Here is an 18,700-nt window from a genome sequence, read left to right as displayed (position 1 = left end):
GTTCATCTTCTTCGGGGTTGTATCCATGGTGTCCTGATCTTCAATATCCGACTGTTGGAAGTTCTTTGTGGTTCTTGACTGAAATAATGCAGGCACACCGGCGCGTTCTGGTAGAGTATAATCCTGGGTTCGACGAGTGCTTACACACATATGAACAAGGGAGGAATTGGTTATTGAAGCACTGTCTATATGTCTTCGAATAACATGATATTGATAGACCCAGTCATAGACTCGAATGGACTACCCGATTAGCGGTTGCAGTCCCTGAAGATCACTACTTGATTCCCTTGCGCTACAAAGCGACACAGTTATTGGCTTTATTTGTTCCCACGTGAGCGTCACTTGTTCGTTTATGGATCATTTCCTAGCTAGTCTAACAACCTTACCTGTTAGGATTTTTGTCTCCTACACTGCACATTCCTTAATCACGGTACAACAATTATGTGTACACTATAGTCAGTAACTCACTACGTCATGACGATTACTGCAACATTACCCGTTCTTTGAAAAATGTCCCTGTGCGCCGTTACTGAAGTTGCCTGTCTGCATTCCCTTAATATATATTGGGATTAGAATCACATAAAACCACACACCACAACTATTATTTCACGCAAGAAAAGTAGGTTTGTATTAGGAACGTTTATCGACCTAACGAAGAGTATACACCCATGTAGCACAATATTGAGCAACACTGATTAACACTGGATAGCATTGAGTAGCAATGGTTAGCAATCAACGAATGAGTGACACTGTTTGAAACACTGCATACTGGACGAATGACGTAACGAATGAGTAACTAAGGGTTGTCCTGGTATCCTTTTATAGGAAATGCGGGTTGCCGACTAGGGAGAGGGTAAGCTCCGCCCACAGAGCAAAAATCACTCCGCGAATAATGATCCCTCAGGGTCGTATAAATATTCATTTTGTAGATCTTGGCTTCCTCTTTTAACTGATCTACTTTTATGTAAATAGCATCGCTGAATCCCTAGTAATCTCACAAACTTCCTCTTGGATTTCAGCGAGCAAAGTAGTAGGAGGAAGGGACTCCTCTATCTCTGTCAAGAGAAGCGCTATACCAGATGTTTCCCATCATCGCGCATTTGGCTAATGTGCGTCATTACTAATACATTCGTTAAGTAATAAAGCTTAAATTATCAAATATTGTGAATTATGCTGATTTCAATGATCCTTACTTATAAATTTCTAAGGCTTATACCAAAATTTTATAAAAATTGTTATCACTTGCAAGCAAAGCAAAGTCACCTCCGTACAGGCCATGAAGGTCCCCGGAGGATTGGAAGGTAAAAGCTTCCACCGTTGTTAACCTCGGCACGTGATGGGGGTAGAGTGGTTAGCTACACGCCCGGCCGCTTATTATCACTTGACGCACGCAATTTGTGAGTTCATATTCATAAATATGCAGGGAAATCGCTGAGAATATCCAATTCTCAAGTTAGAACCCCGTAAATTAACTCCGCCTCCTGACACAGGCAGTCTCTGAGTGTGGCGTCCTGTTTCCTTCTCGCTCGCACGCTAGAGAGCGTAATTTCAAGGCTTCGCTGTACTGAGAACCCTCTCCCTCCGTACGAGCAATTAGAGCTTCGCCCTCCGAACTACCGCAGAGCCGCTCGTATCCTTGTATGCTCGTATGCGTGTTACAACCAGATATGTTCCAGAATGAAGCAAAAAAACAGCAAATATGCCTTGCTGGGCGTCATGACATGCCTATTAGCATGGTATTGAACGGTTACAGTATTTACTAGAGAAGACGTGTTTAAGTGGTGATGGATGAACTAATGTTGATTCGAATTGAGAATGGGCAGTAAAAGTGTAGTCGAAAGGCGTTGAAGTTGCAAACAAAAGCCGTTAAGACTTTAAAAAGGTAAGAAAAATATCCAATAAGCCAAAAAAAAGCCGAAAAAGGCAAAAAAGGTCAAATAAAACCCACCATTTTTTGGCCTACAATAAAGACTAACCACACACTCTAAAAGCTTTCTAAATGCAAGTTGTTGATGTGGATGCAATATTGGAATTATTTTAAATTCATCTACAAGTTAACTTTCGATAATATGTGCATTTTAATGTAATTACCATTGACTGTTTCGCTTATCGAATCATCCATTATTCATCTAGTGTTTTAAATTATCCTTGTTCCAATTATTGTTTTGTTCTTTAATAATGTCTGATGATGTCACAAAGTGGACGAAGCATGTCCTATTTTATTCAGCGTAGTGTATGTTATTTTGAAATTACTAAAATAACTTATGTATTGTAAAGGTGGAACTTTTCCACTAAAATATCATAACGCTTATACAAGTGACAATACGGGCTTAATAAGGAACTTTTTTCTAACAGTGTTCCAAAATGTTCCTCTTACCCATGCTATACATTACAGGCCTAGAATTATGCGGAAAGCTGTGGAAATACTCAAAAAGGTAAGTAATACGTGGTTACAACTCTTCCCTGTCCGTTCACTATCGTTATTTCATTTCGGTGTTTTCCATATTAGTACTCTCATCACCAGATGTTTCACTGTAGGCAGCGCTATGGGTCACATTTTCATAACCTGTACACACCGGTTACTGTATTATTCTTACTTCTTAACACTCTCGTGTCTTCAGTCTCGCTGTTGTACGTCCTAATTTCCACCCACATCCGCTTACATCTTTCCCCCTTCCCCCTCCCCCGCCAATGCCTGACTCAAATCCGTTTTTCTCGTTTTTATTCTACACACTTTTCTATCCATCTTCAGCTCTATTCTGTTCTTCTATTCCGTCAGCCATTCGTAGTACTTGTGCATTTTATTTATTCGTTCTACCACATTCGTCCCTCATTCACCTGATGACCGTGCTGTTTACTTCACACGCACGTGCGATAGAACAAGAAACATCTTAATTGGAGCTAAGATGGTGTCGTCATCTTCCACTCAGAAGGTTAGCGTACATTGAGCCATCTAGTGACGAACGAGAGTACCACATACTATACACCCACGGTGAAGCACGATACCTTCATTACTGGAGACGTTTTACGCTTCCCGCGCGCTAGGCGACCAAGACAGCAGCCAATGTCGCGGGTTTGGTCGCTGATGTAACGGCCAACACAGTGACCAGCAGGACGGCTGATGTTATCGTCAGTTTTGAGTCTTAAAATGGAGATTAAAGAGATCGCTGCTTTAGCATATCTTTACCGAAAAATTCACACACACAAGAAAAGTAATTGGGTGCAGCCGATCCCACAAATCACATCCCGCCTCATCATTTTTCTCGGCTGGGTGGCCCTCTTCTCACCAGCTACTCAGTCGGCTCAAGAATAAATCAACGGCAGACGCCTAGTTGGCTGTCGCCTTCGCTAACATCATGTACACTTGTGTCATCAAGGGCGTGGACACTACCCTTACGGACTTCTTTATCAGCTATGAACTTGATAATAATGGTTTCGCGGTTTATGAAGTTCTCTGGCTCCAAGACCCTTCTTCTGGTCAAACTTCACCGGATGTCCTGGCCTTCTTCCGTGAGCAGGCATACGCGGAGAAGCTCGTCACCAAAGGCGCCCCTATCGACGGTCGACTGCAGGAAGTGATCCCTACTCCAGAAAGTCTCTTACAACAACTGCGCTACCTTCCTGACCCCCCTTTTACCGTTCAACCCCGTTCTTCCCATGCATCACAGCAGTCCTCCCCGCCCCCCGTCGCGGTTACGTCTACTCACACTACCACCACTACTCCTACTACCACCTTCACCACTTCTCTCTCTCCTCCCTTGACTACTTCGACCGTCCTTATCACGACTAGCCACTCTTCTCTTATCATGTCTACCACTACCACCATTACCACTTCTGCCCCTCCTCCCCCACCCATGATCGCACCCGCCAAACCTCAATAGCCCCCTGCCAGCCTCCTGGATGCCACTGTCGCAGCTCCACCATTATCTCTGGGACAAGAAGACGCTTCACCTACTGCCCAACCGCCGACTCCATCCAAGATTTGTGTCATCCGTGGCATTGACCCAGCTTTCACTGAAAACGACATCCTGCATGAACTGCAACTGGCAGGTGTCCCTGCCCGTCGAGCGTTCCGTATATTCAACTCTCACGGCCCAACGTTTATGATCCGCCTTTAACTCGCATCTGACGCCGACGTGGACCGGCTGATCACCACTGGTGTCCGTCTCCATCGAAGGACTTATCGCGTGGAACATTCTCGCTCTCCGCCCCATACTACTCGTTCCCCTTCCACCTTCCCTTCTCCCGGCCCCACGTCCCCGGAGCCACTGACCCCACCACCGCAAGTCATCAACCTACCCACTCCACAACCCCATTTTTCTCTATCGCCCCTCCAGATATTGGACCTTCTCCGCCTACTTGCTACTTCAGTCACCAACGTGACCACAACCCTATATTACCTTCTCTCACAACATTACCCTAGTTCGTACTCCAACTCCTTACCGAACCCACACCTTCCACCGTATCAATATATGTAATACACTCATGTAACTCTATGCAATAATCTTTTTCTCTGGAATACGCGCCAGAGATACGTTGCTATAAATACATTTCTCGTCTCCTTTCCCTCTGGTGTTTGCGGGGTTTGCTTGTGCGGGGTGCTTTGCGGGTCTCCCCTGGGATCCGCCTTGTTGTCCCGGTCTCCTTGCGCCAGTTCACTAACTACCTCCTTCCTATGGTATGTACAACACATACCCCCTCCAGTTGACTTCTTCTCGGATTTTTTCTGATGATGATGATGGGTGCAGCCGCTATTAAGCTTTAGATCAACAAAACATTGCTTTTCTTTATTATCTTCAACAGCGGTGGCCAGGAATGACGTACTTGTGGAGCACACTGATGTGTTGTGTGATGAGGTGGCCTCATGCTTGCACATTAAGGTGCTGTTCCTCCCAGCGTGACCGACTTGTCCAGTCATTCAGGAAGATAATATCAATCAATCAATCAATCAATCAATCAATCAATCAATCAATCAATCAATCAATCAATCAATCAATCAATCAATCAATCAATCAATCAATCAATCAATCAATCAATCTCAATCAATCAATCAATCAATCACTACTGATCTGCATTTAGGGCAGTCGCCCAGGTGGCAGATTCCCTATCTGTTGTTCTCCTAGCCTTTTCTTCAATGATTGCAAAGAAATTGGAAATTTATTGAACATCTCCCTTGGTAAGTTATTCCGATCCCTAACACCCCTTCCTATAAACGAATATTTGCCCCAATTTGTCCTCTTGAATTCAACTTTATCTTCATATTGTGATCTTTTCTACTTTTAAAGACACCACCCAAACTTATTCGTCTACTGATGTCCTCCCACGCCATCTCTCCACTGACAGCTCGGAACATACCACTTAGTCGAGCAGCTCGTCTCCTTTCTTCCAAGTCTTCCCAGCCCAAACTTTGCAGCATTTTTGTTACGCTACTCTTTTGTCGGAAATCGCCCAGAACAAATCGAGCTGCTTTTCTTTGGATTTTTCCAGTCCCTGGATCAAGTAATCCTAATGAGGGCCCCATACACTGGAACCATACTCTAGTTGGGGTCTTACCAGAGACAAATATGCTCTCTCCTTTACATCCTTACTACCCTTACTACCCTCATAACCATGTGCAGAGATCTGTACCCTTTATTTACAATCATGTGATTATCCCAATGAAGATCCTTCCTTAAATTAACACCTAGGTAGGCTATTTACAATGATCCCCAAAGGGAACTTTCACCCCATCAACGCAGTAATTAAAACTGAGAGGACATTTCCTATTTGTGAAACTCACAACCTGACTTTTAACCCCGTTTGTCATCATCGTCCATCTCACAACACTATCGAGGTCACCCTGCAGCCGCTCACAATCTTCTAATTTATTACTCTGTACAGAATAACATCGTCTGCGAAAAGCGTTATCTCTGATTCCACTTCTTTACACATATCATTGATATACATATATAAGAAAACATAAAGGTCAAATAATACTGCCTTGAGGAATTCCCCTCTTAATTATTACAGGGACAGATAAAACTTTCCCTAGTCTAATTCTCTGAGTTCTATTTCCTAGAAACAGAGCCATCCATTCAGTCACTCTTTTGTCAAGTCGAATTTCACTCATTTTTGCCAGTTGTCTCCCATGATCTACCCTATCAAATACCTTAGACAGGTCAATCGCGATACAGCCCAACTGACCTCCTGAATCCAGGATATCTGCTATATCTTGCTGGAATCCTACAAGTTGGGCTTCAGTAGAATAACCTTTCCTGCTCTCTCTCCCCACCGGTTAACAATAGCACGATACCCCAGCCATCTAGTCGTAGCAGTCATCCTTCCTGAGTCCGAAAATTTCACACAACACATTATTTTATTATTATTTTATTGTTGTTTATACGTCATATACAATAAACAAATAAAAATCCACATGATATGTCCATGGTTGAGTAAACCTGTGACAATGCATTCTATATAACAAGATATGACGTACGAAATGCTATTGTATCGTATCAACGCTTTGACGAAATAATGATTAAACCAATGTCCGGCACACTGACAAACGCCAGCTGTTTCGCAAGCTTTCTTCAGATAATCCCGCACGAAACCGTGGCTAGCGAAGTTTCATTACAGAAGAAAACTTCTCATAAAGGTATGTTGAACCAGAGTTTTAGAGAGCTTTAGCAACCTCGTTATGGAGGCGTACAAAATCTACTCGCGGGAAATGTTCGTGAAATTCTTTCGTACTTTTTACGAGGAAGAACTTATCTCGAAGGAGGGCGGTAGACTGCAGATCGGTAAGTTCCATCTGCAAGTTAACAGGAGCATCATCGACTGAAGCAGTGAATGGTCTCGCAAATGTTCGTAGAAGAGGAAATAGAATATTAATATCTTGGAGTCGTTCTGCAAATTGTTTCTTGATGTCTACGATTACCGAAACATACTCATCGAATGCAGCACGTTCACAAACATAGTCCAACGTTGGAAAATGCGCAGGGTTCTCGCACTTGACCCGGCATTCCCAAAGTAAAAGTTTTCTATTGAACACTTCCACTTTCTCTACCATATTATATATTACATGTTTTTCAGATTGCATAGCAACGTTGACATTTTTCATATGATTGGTAATATCAACTAGGACCATAACGTGTGCTATCCACTGAAGATCTTCTCATTTTGACTCATGTTTGTTTTTCTCATTTAAGAAGTTAACTATCGCGAGTGTCAACTAAAAAGCCTGCTTAAAACTTTACCGCAGCAAAGCCAACGGACTTTATGGTGGTATATAACGTCATCATACTCTTCGCCTCCTTCTCTCAGAAATTTCCTAATTTGCCGCTGCGTCAAGACATGGGACCTTAGGTAGTTTACATTGCGTGGAACAATTTCCATGAAGTCTTCTAAAATAGGACTATTAGGCAGTGCCATATAGCTGGCCCCGCGGTGTAGGAGTAGCGTGCCTGCATCTTAACTGGAATCCTGGGTTCGATAACCGGCCAGGTCAGGGATTTTAAATGGAGCTGAGGGCTGTTTCGAGGTTCACTCCGGCTACGATTAGATGGCGGCCCCGATCCTCGGTCTAGGAAGCCAAGAATAACAGTCGAAAGGGATTCGTCGTGCTGACCACATGATTCTTCATTACCTGCAGGTATTCGGGTAAGCTATGGCCCTTCGGAGCTGTTGCGCCATGGGGTTTGATTATAGCAGAACCATGTACTATATGGTTGTTAAGAGAGGCATAAGAGAGTTTTTAAGTACTAGTTATGACCAATGGAAAATAGTAAATGAAAATGTAAAGAGCCTACGGGATGAATTTAAAGTAATTGGTGAGGAGTGTGAAAAGAAGTACGTACCTTTTAATATTGTAAGAAATGGTAAATGCCTACTCTATAATAACAGATAAATAAAGAGATTAAGAAGGAGGTGCAGGCTGGAAGGAAATAGACTTGTAAATATTTCTGACAGTAAGGAGGAATTCAAGGAACTTGCAAAGAAATTAAATGTAGCGAAGAAATTAACTAAGGATAAAATATGATGTTATTAGCGTTATTGACAATCATACGAATTAGAGTTAAAATGTAAAGGCATGTAATGGTAATTTAAAGCAAAAACAGGTTGCAGGAAAGACATTCCAAGATACATTTAATGAACAAAGGAACAGCATACGCGAGGATTTACGGAAGGTAGAGATCGAACGAGTTTGCCGAGCGGTTAGCGTCGCACAGTTGTGAGCTTGATTTCGGGGGATGTTGGAATTGAATCTCACTGTCGGCAGCTCTGAAGATGGTTTTCCATGGTTTCCTATTTCCTGTGTATAAGTTTCGAGCCGGCAACACCTAGGAAATTCCAACGCGAGGCCACTGGCTGTCACAGCCATGTTCGTTCAAAAATCAACCACCAGTTAGTCTTTCGTGTTGCAAGACTAGTCGCCACGTACTCGAAATCAACAAATCGTCCTTGCGCCTCGAAATATCGTTATGTGACAAAGTTGAGAGGAGAAATACTGAAATACCGATTGACTGAAATACTTAGTACGAAAATTCGTTGATAAAGTTCATACAATACTGAACCTTGTTGGGGTAATATTGAAAGATACGCTCTGACAGTTCTTAGAGGGAGATCCGTTTACTGGCTGCCTGGGCGAGGAGAAGGAAGTAGGGGGTATGGTTGCCATGCAAACGAGGGTGGGCCCACTGCGGTTACCATGGAGATAAGCCTGCTGGTCGGCGCGTGTTGCCTGGAGTTGCCAAACCCCTCACTTCTGAGTTACGTACAACAGAACAGAGCGAACAAGTGAGCCGGAAGCGAAGGGAAGGAGAAAGGAATCCAGGAATTTGGCAACACAGTGCAATGGCACGTGTAATGCTCCTTTCATCAGCCCTATCTCTCAAAACACAATATTGCTAGTCAGAGTTCTAAGATGAAATATTATCATATATTGGTTTTTCTAGGTGCAACGACGAAATGCTATTTGTATATATCGAAATGAAACCATGTATGATGTAACGTTACCTGTCGCTAAATATAGAAGTTCTGAAGTAACATTTAAATATTTTTCAGTTTATGACAACCCGTCCTTGTTCCGTGTAGAATGATCACATCCCTGTATCTGATCATGTAAAAATAAATTACATGTTCTTACCTTTTGTGGATTAGGACTGATGACGGTGACCTGATGACCTCTGGCTGCCAAAGCCTTCATAATCACCTGGAACGGCAACTGGTGGCTGATGGATGGAGTTGGAAATATACCAAGTATTCGAGCAGAATGGCCACAGCCCAGGGAAACGAGCAGTACCACGCCCACGAAGGACGTTACTGAGGATCTAAAACAACGAGAGACTGGTGTATTCTTTATTTCAGAGGCTAAATCTGAAATCCATAAAGACTTTCTAATTAACAGAGCAAGAGGACCAACATTATTCATCCATACGTAGTAATTTTTATGAAAACAAATTAAACACATTTCTTCACGTAAGTCGATATTTTCCAATTCAATGTAACCTACATGCATCTTCATTGTACAGTACACTGTTATGCCTTTCAGCGTTCAGTCTGCAAGTCTCCACACTCCTCTATTTGTAACTAGGTCAGAGGCTTCATTTACAGTCCTGTAATCGTTAATAATCAATCATTAGAAACTGAAACTTAGTCTAACCATCCATGTCTTGGTCTCACTCTACTTCTCTTACCCTCCATGACCAATTCTATTATTGCCCTAGGTACCATATCCTTCAATATTGGACTCGCATGGCATCACCACCGAAGCCGGTTTAAGCGTACAGCCTCATCAAACGAGTTCCTTCCTACCTTAGCACTTATCTCCTCATTCTGAGTACCTCCTGCCATTGTTCCCACATGTTTCTACCAACGATCATTCTCGCTACTTTCATGCCTGTTATTTGCTTGTTTTTACTAAGTATCACCAGGGGGCTACGAGTCGATTCACTGCGAAATTTGAACACTAATTATCTGGATGTACCTGTAGCAACAGCAGTTTCTTCAGAGATCCAAATCACACTTTTGATGGATTTTTACTCCTTAAATACCTGAAAATGTTTACAACTACAGCCCTTTACTTACTTCTCAGCGTCTCAACCTCTTTTTCATTTCACCAAAACATCCGCCTTTTCAATTCGATTGAACACAAAATACACATACAGGTACACAGCAATTACACTAATGATAGTGCTTCATAAATTATGTTGTAAATGTCATTGTTATCATATGTAAATTTTAATACTTCTTTAGCCTTAGTCTCCTCCTCTACCTGGATATTATCCTTGTAACCAACAATCTTTACATACTTCTGACTGAATACTTCTGCCTTTTGAAGATCCTCACATACACACTCCCCTTGTTCATCAATTATTCCTGGAATGTCCTTCTTGGAACCTGTTTCTGCCTTAAAATACCTATACATACCCTTCCATTTTTCACTGAAATGTGTATGACTGCCAATTATGCTTGCCATCATGTTATCCTTAGCTGTCTTCTTTGCTAGATTCAATTTTCTACTTAAGTTCCTTCAATTTCTCCTTACTTCCACAGCCATTTCTAACTCTATTTCTTTCCAGTCTGCACCTCCTTCTTAGCCTTTTTATTTCTCTATTATAATAAGGTGGGTCTTTACCATTCCTTACCACTCTTAAAAGTACAAACCTGTTTTCGCATTCCTCAACAATTTCTTTAAACACATCCCAGAGTCTGTTTACATTTTTATTTACCGTTTTCCACCGATCATAGTTAATTTTTAGAAACTGCCTCATACCTGCTTTATCTGCCATATGGTACTGCCTAATAGTCTTACTTTTAAGACCTTCCTTTCTATCACTAAAACAGCTTCATGATCACTAATACCATCTATTTCTTCAGTTTCTCTATAGAGCTCATCTGGTTTTATCAGCACCACATCCAGGATATTTTTCCCTCTGGTTGGTTCTATCACTTTTTTAATCAGCTGTCCTTCCCATATTAACTTATTTGCCATTTGTTGGTCATGCTTCCTGTCGATCGCATTGCCTTCCCAGTTGACATCTGGTAAATTCAGATCTCCCGCTACAATCATATTTCTTTCCATGTCGTTTCCTACATAGTTGATTATCTTATCAATGTTTGTATTTTAATGAAAATCGGTAGCAAAAATGGACAATATGTCGCTACAATCCAGACTATAATCAAGTGTATTCACGCTCAGAAAAATGGTAGTTTAGGGGAAGGCCTGTAATTTAATTCTCAAATATTTATGTTATTAGTGGTCCTATCTTAATGAAAATCGGTACACAAAGTCGGGAAGTAAGGTGCTATAATCTAGGCCATAAATAATTTTATTAATGCTGAGTTAAATGGTAGTTTAGGGGAAGGCTAAAATTTAATTCTCAAATATTTATGTTTTTAGTGGTCGTATCGATAAATACTACATGACTAAAGTTATATAGTATTAAATTTACGATCATTTATGTCTTATACATTGTTACCGTATAGGCTATGATCACAGAGATATTAATGAATTTGGATTTTTCTTACTAAGTATATATCAGCGTCGGGTCACAAGAAGATTGATAAACAGGATTTAATGAAAATAGGTATGTAAAGTGGGAGAAAAATGAACTAAAATCTACGCTATAAGTACCTTTTAAGACGCCCTAATATCACAGATTCGAAAGAAAACTAAATGTGAAGGCCTACAATATACAAATCTCATAAAATTTATCAACAATAATATTATATTGACCGTTGTTTGTTGTGATGTGCTTTGTGTCTCCTGTTGCCACTCATCTCGGATAGATAGGATTACTGCTGCGTACCGTTTTTTTAGTTTGCTTTACGTCGCACCGACACAGATAGGTCTTATGGCGAAGATGAGATAGGAAAGGGCTAGGAGTGTGAAGGAAGTGGCCTTGGCCTTGGTCAAGGTACAGCCCAATCACTTGCCTGGTGTGAAAAAAGGCAAACACCGGAATGTCATTTTCTGCGCTGCCGACAGTCGGGTTCGAATCCACTATCTCCCGGGTGCAAGCTCATAGTTGAGCGCCCCTAACCACAAGGCCAACTCGCCAGGTCGTACCGAGTGTAAGAACCTGTATGAATATTGGCGGGAAGTAGCTGGGGAGTAAGATAACTTTCTTCTTTAGCATGCCATTCCTGTGGTTCACAAATTTTCTGATACTACCGGTACGTAACACACTGGTTCATCATAGCATTCTAACTAATGAATCCCTACTCTGAGGCACTGATTGGAATGAGCAGTGTGCATATGTAACGGAATAATGGCAGAGGAGTGTTCATGGCTCTCTGAGGCCTGGGCATTCCAGGTCTGGAACTTTGGACTGTTGGATCGTCACTCTAGTAGGCCTACTGTTCGTTAAAAGTGAGAAAATATGCGGTTTTTCATTTGATCGAGTGTTTTATATGATATAACATTGCTTTTAATCGCTAAATTCCTACTGACGTTTTTTTAATGACCTATGTTGACTTCAGATGGGAAAATCAAAAAGTCAGTCTTTCTGAGAATCCCGTAGCGAAGCACGGGTACATCAGCTAGTTTTAAGATATAAAAGTTTTTAAATTGTAACATCATGTAGTTGAAATAAATAAAACGGGAATTCTTACGAGTGGGTAGAATTTGCGTAAATCCTAGATAGCGTTAGTGTTCTAGGGCTAAGGTTGTGTGTGTGAGTGTGTGCGTGAGTGCGTGCGTGCGTGCGTGCGTGTTACAGAAAGATGGATCCAGGAAGAGAAAAAGCAAGTAATGCATCGACAGGTGTGGGAAATAGTATTTATAGTGTAGGCTATTATTTGTACTTTGCAAGAATGCAGCAGCAGGCCTTGAGAGGTAGGGAACGTGAGAAACGCGACGTTCCCACACCTCAAAAAGACAGCACTCGCGTGTGGTGTTGCTCTTAATTTAATTTGTTGTAGTTTCAATTTTGTTAATTTTATTATGGTTCATGTTTGTGGGTTACTGTAGTCATGTCCTAGTTCGTGAACCATGGGCAACGGCTCAGTGGCCTAGTAAGTGGTCCTGATAGTCGGGATACCAGTTGCTATGGAATGGGAGTGGGCATCTCGGACATTCTGAATCATGGCCCTCCTTGTGCTCACGCGGCTAGGACTATACAATCCACCGTGGTCCATAACCCGTTAGAGGAGAGATCCTCACTTGGACTATGTGCAAGTAGAGTAGCATCCTGCTTCATGAATTTACCGGGCTAAGAACATTTTAAGCAAGCCTCGGACCTATGGGAGTAACGGAGTCCCACTCCCATTTGACAGGCGAGGGACTCCTTGGAAACAACTTGGCGAACGAAATGGAATTCGATGGGGAGCTATCAATATTAATGGGGCTTATGGAAGAAAGAAAGTAGAACTGGCTGAGTCAGCAAGGAGGATGCATCTGGATGTGCTAGGAGTAAGTGATATTCGGGTAAGCGGAGATAACGAGGAAGATATAGGAGGTTATAAAGTGTACTTGACGGGTGTTAGAAAGGGAAGGGCAGAATCTGGGGTAGGGGTCTTTATCAGGAATACCACTGCACGCAACATAGTTTCTGTTAGGCACGTAAATGAGAGAATGATGTGGGTAGTTTTGGCAGTTGGAGGAATTAGGACTAGAATATGTCTCCGTGTACTCATCATGTGAGAGTGCAGATGAGGATGAAGTTGACAAGTTTTATGAAGCATTGAGTGACATCGTGTTCAGGGTCAACAGCAAGGATAGAATAGTGCTAATGGGCGATTTCAATGCGAGAGTTGGGAATAGAACTGAAGGATACGAAAGGGTGATTGGTAAATGTGGGGAAGATACGGAAGCTAATGGGAATGGGAAACGTTTGCTGGACTTCTGTGCTAGTAGGTGATTAGCAGTTACGAATACATTCTTCAAGCATAAGGGTATTCACCGCAACATATGGGAGGCTAGAGGTACCAGATCCATAATAGACTATATCTTAACCGACTTTGAATTCAGGAAATCTGTTAGGAATGTACGAGTTTTCCGGGGATTTTTCGATGATACAGACCACTGTCTGATTTGTAGTGAACTAAGTTTTCTAGGCCTAGGGGAGAGAAAATGAAATCTGTCTGCAAACGAATAATGGTAGAAAATCTCCAGGACGAGGAAATTAAACAGAAGTACATGGATATGATCAGTGAGAAATTTTGAACAGTGGACAGTAAGCAGGTTCAGGATATAGAAAGTGAATGGGTGGCATACAGGGATGCTGTAGTAGAAACAGCAAGGGAATGCCTAGGAACAACTGTGTGTAAAGATGGGAAAAGGCCAACATCTTGGTGGAACGATGAAGTGAGAGCAGCTTGTAAACGTAAAAAGAAGGCTTATCAGAAATGGCTCCAAACAAGGGCCGAGGCAGACAGGGATTTGTATGTAGATGAAACAAATAGTTGTTGAATCCAAAAAGAAGTCGTGGGAAGATTTTGGTAATAACCTGGAAAGGCTAGGTCAAGCAGCAGGGAAACCTTTCTGGACAGTAATAAAGAATCTTAGGAAGGGAGGGAAAAAGGAAATGAACAGTGTTTTTAGTAATTTAGGCGAACTCATAATAGATCCTAGGGAATCACTGGAGAGGTGGAGGGAATATTTTGAACACCTTCTCAATGAAAAAGGAAATCATCCTGGTGGTGTTGCGAACAGCCGAGCTCATGGGGAGGAGGAAAATGATGTTGGTGAAATTACGCTTGAGGAAGTGGAAAGGATGGTAAATAAACTCCATTTTCAGAAGGCAGTAGGGATAGATGAAATTAGACCTGAAATGGTGAAAATAGTGGGAAGGCAGGGATGAAATGGCTTCATAGAGTAGTAAAATTAACATGCAGTGTTGGTAAAGTACTTTCAGATTGGACAAAAGCAGTAATTGCACCTATCTATAAGCAAGGGAACAGGAAGGATTGCAACAACCATCGAGATATCTCATTGATTATTATACCGAGCAAATTATTCACTGGCATCTTGGAAGGGAGGGTGCGATCAGTCGTTGAGAGGATGTTGGATGAAAACCAGTGTGGCTTCAGACCACAGAGAGGCTGTCAGGATCAGATATTCAGTATGCGCCAGGTAACTGAAAAATGCTGCGAGTGGAATAAGCAGTTGCGTTTATGTTTCGTAGATCTAGAGAAAGCATATGACAGAGTACCGAGGGAAAAGTTGTTCGATATACTGGGGGACTATGGAATTAAAGGTAGATTATTAAAATCAATCAAAGGCATTTATGTTGACAATTGGGCTTCAGTGAGAATTGATGGTAGAATGAATTCTTGGTTCAGGGTACTTAAAGGGGTTAGACAAGGCTGCAATATTTCACCTTTGCTGTGCGTAGTTTACATGGATCATCTTCTGAAAGATATGAAATGGTAGGGAGGGATTCAGTTAGGTGAAAATGTAGTAAGCGGTCTGGCCTATGCTGACGATTTGGTCCTAATGGCAGATTGTGCCGAAAGCCTGCAGTCTAACATCTTGGAACTTGAAAAGAGGTGCAATGAGTATGGTATGAAAATTAGCCTCTCGAAGACTAAATTGATGTCAGTAGGTAAGAAATTTAACAGAATTGAATATCAGATTGGTGATACAAAGCTAGAACAGGTCGATAATTTTAAGTATTTAGGTTGTGTGTTCTCCCAGGATGGTAATATAGTAAGTGAGATTGAATCAAGGTGTCGTAAAGCTAATGCAGTTAGCTCGCAGTTGCGATCAGCAGTATTCTGTAAGAAGGAAGTGAGCTCCACGACGAAACTATCTTTACATCGGTCTGTTTTCAGACCAACTTTGCTTTACGGGAGCGAAAGCTGGGTGGACTCAGGATATCTTATTCATAAGTTAGAAGTAACAGACATGAAAGTAGCAAGAATGATTGTTGGTACAAACAGGTGGGAACAATGGCAGGAGGGTATTCGGAATGAGGAGATAAAGGCTAATTTAGGATTGAACTCGATGGATGAAGCTGTACGCAAAAACCGCCTTCGGTTGTGGCATCATGTCAGGCGAATAGAGGAGGATAGGTTACCTAGGAGAATAATGGACTCTGTTATGGAGGATAAGAGAAGTAGAGGTAGACCAAGAAGACGATGGTTAGACTCGGTTTCTAACGATTTAAATATAAGAGGTATAGAACTAAATGAGGCCACAACACTATTTGCAAACCGAGGATTGTGGTGACGTATAGTAAATTCACAGAGGCTTGCAGACTAAACGCCGAAAGGCATAAGAGTCTGTAATGATAATGTATGTATGTATGTATGTATGTATGTATGTATGTATGTATGTATGTATGTATGTATGTTTAATTTTGTTCTTTTATTATTTATTGTTAGTTCTTTGGGTCATATTATAAAATCAGAAGTTTGCTGTTTCTCAATGTTAATACGGTATAGATACAGTGTATTTACTACCGTAGGGGCTGCCTGGCCGAGGCCGTAAAGGCATGCTCGGTTCGCCCGGAAGGACGTGGGTTCGGACCCCCGTCAGGAAATCGTAAAATTTAAGAAACGAAATTTCCACTTCCGGAGGTGCATATGGCCCTGAGGTTCACTCAGCCTACACCAAAAATCAGTACCAGGTTAATTCCTGGGGCCAAAGGCGGCCGGGCGTAGAGCTAACCACTCTACCCCATCACGTGCCGAGGTTAACAATGGTGGAAGTCTTCACCTTCCACTCCTCCAAGGGCCTTCATGGCCTGTACGGAGGTGACTTTGCTTTTTGTATTTACTACCGTACATTAGTTTCGTAATTGCACATTCATTAACTTATACACGGCGAGCATACTTACCTTTGTTTTGTTTTTGTTTTTTTGCTTCTGAGCCTCAAATTTCAACCTCTCCAATTCGGCCCGCTCGAGTTTCGTTTTTGTTTTTTTGTTTTTGGCAAATCTCGATTTTTCTAGTGACCATGGGCGTGTCAGCTTCTCTGGAACCAAGTTTTAACTTTGTATAGTGCTTGGACGTGCCTCAATAACGCGTGACGTTTAAGCCCCGGAGAAATATCGGGAACAGTTTTAGAATTAAAGATATGACTGGGTAAGGAAATGCTTACACTCTTGTACTTGTCCTTTTTGCTGTCCGTGCTGTTTGAGGAAGCAACTTGGCATATCCACATCTCATACTTCTGTCTCTGCGCAGTCGAAGATATAAAAATGACTTCCCGGCTGCGTTCCACTTTTCTAGATGATATAAAGAGCGGCTTTGTTACACAAGTTGTCCTTGAACGCTGAATCTTGCATATCATTCGCTCACCCATTCATTATATCCACCGAGGACTGTCTAGCATCTCGGTCTCGTTACTGAATGTACTCAGTTCAATATTCACTATGTGTCAATGTCAAGGTCATACAGTTCGTATTAACACACATCTTCATTAAATACAACACATAGCATTAAAAACCACAACCTATCATGTCTTCTATTATATAAAATCAGAGTTTTTTCTGTACATTGCCCATAATTTAAAAAGAATGGCATTTCTGGATCGAAACAAGGAAAGGCAATTTGTTAATTTCCCGTCGTTTCTGTCTATAAGTATGTACGTGCATTACAAGAAAATGGCGCAAGAGAACTTAATGATAGTCGGTATGTAAAGTCGGAAATGTATTCACGCTGAGTGAAAGGGTAGTTTAGAGGCAGGCCTAACATTCTCAAATATCTATGTGGTTAGTGGTCCTATCGATAAATACTAAATAACTAAAGTTTTACATTTCCGATCATTTATGTTTTATACATAGAGGTTGTGGTGGTGGTGGTGGTGGCGGTGGTGGTGGTGGGATTAATGTTTTAAGAGGAAGTACAACCAAGGCAACCATCTTCCATATGATAATAATCAGAGAGAAGAAACTGGAAGGGATCCCACACTTCCAAATATGAAGTAATCGGTCAAAGGAAAACAAGGGCCACGAAGGTGTGAAAATGAAAGGCTCCGTATGCCTCGAGTGCTCTAATACCGTCGGGGTGGGAAAAGAACAAGATTTATTTTTTTGCTAGGGGCTTTACGTCGCACCGACACAGATAGGTCTTATGGCGACGATAGGATGGGAAAGGCCTAGGAGTTGGAAGGAAGCGGCCGTGGCCTTAATTAAGGTACAGCCCGAGCATTTGCCTGGTGTGAAAATGGAAAACCACGGAAAACCATCTTCAGGGCTGCCGAGAGTGGGATTCGAACCTACAATCTCCCGGATGCAAGCTCACAGCCGCGCGCCTCTACGCGCACGGCCATCTCGCCCGGTAGAACTAGATTTGACCAAGAGAGGTCGGATAGGATAGATGAAAGTGAGGAGCCTGGCACAATTAAGTGGAAGGAATGTCAGGACACACCTTAGGGCCCTGTGGTTACAAACCCACGATCCAAACTTCAGAACCCCTGGGGACCCATTTAGTCGCCTCTTACGAGAGGCAGGGGATATCGTGGGTTTTATTCTACCGCCCCACCCACAGTGGTAACAGTGATATTCATAAATTTCGATTTTTCATGTTAATTCTATATGAACGCCGAATCACGAGAAAGCAGGTGAACAAAATTCAATGAAAATCTGAGCTATAAATAATGTTATTCACGCTGGATGAAATGGAAGTTTAAGGGGAAGGCGCCTAAAATTTAATTTGTAAATACCTATATTATTGGTCCTATCGAAAAATACTATATACCGAAAGTTATAGAGAATGCAGTTTCCTATCATTTGTGTCTTATACAGTTTTACTGTACCGACTATGCTAATAG

At 41.9% G+C, this 18,700-nt stretch overlaps 1 protein-coding gene across 1 annotated transcript in view; it reads right to left on the bottom strand.

Moving 5' to 3' along the window:
• The window catches only part of LOC136866010 (UDP-glycosyltransferase UGT5-like), a 54,865-nt gene extending 37,076 nt beyond the window's left edge, over positions 1-17,789 (bottom strand). The window contains exons 1-2 of the mRNA XM_068226803.1: positions 17,708-17,789; positions 9,125-9,354 (exon numbers count right to left, since the gene is read on the bottom strand). Of these exons, the coding sequence (XP_068082904.1) occupies positions 9,125-9,354; positions 17,708-17,789 (312 nt within the window). The remainder of the gene's footprint in view (positions 1-9,124; positions 9,355-17,707) is intronic.
• Between the last annotated feature and the right edge of the window lie 911 nt (positions 17,790-18,700).

Source organism: Anabrus simplex, chromosome 3 (genome assembly GCF_040414725.1).
Source record: "Anabrus simplex isolate iqAnaSimp1 chromosome 3, ASM4041472v1, whole genome shotgun sequence".
NCBI lineage: Eukaryota > Metazoa > Arthropoda > Insecta > Orthoptera > Tettigoniidae > Anabrus > Anabrus simplex.
Note: the sequence above shows the minus strand (reverse complement) of the source record. Positions and strands in the feature narration are given on the sequence as shown.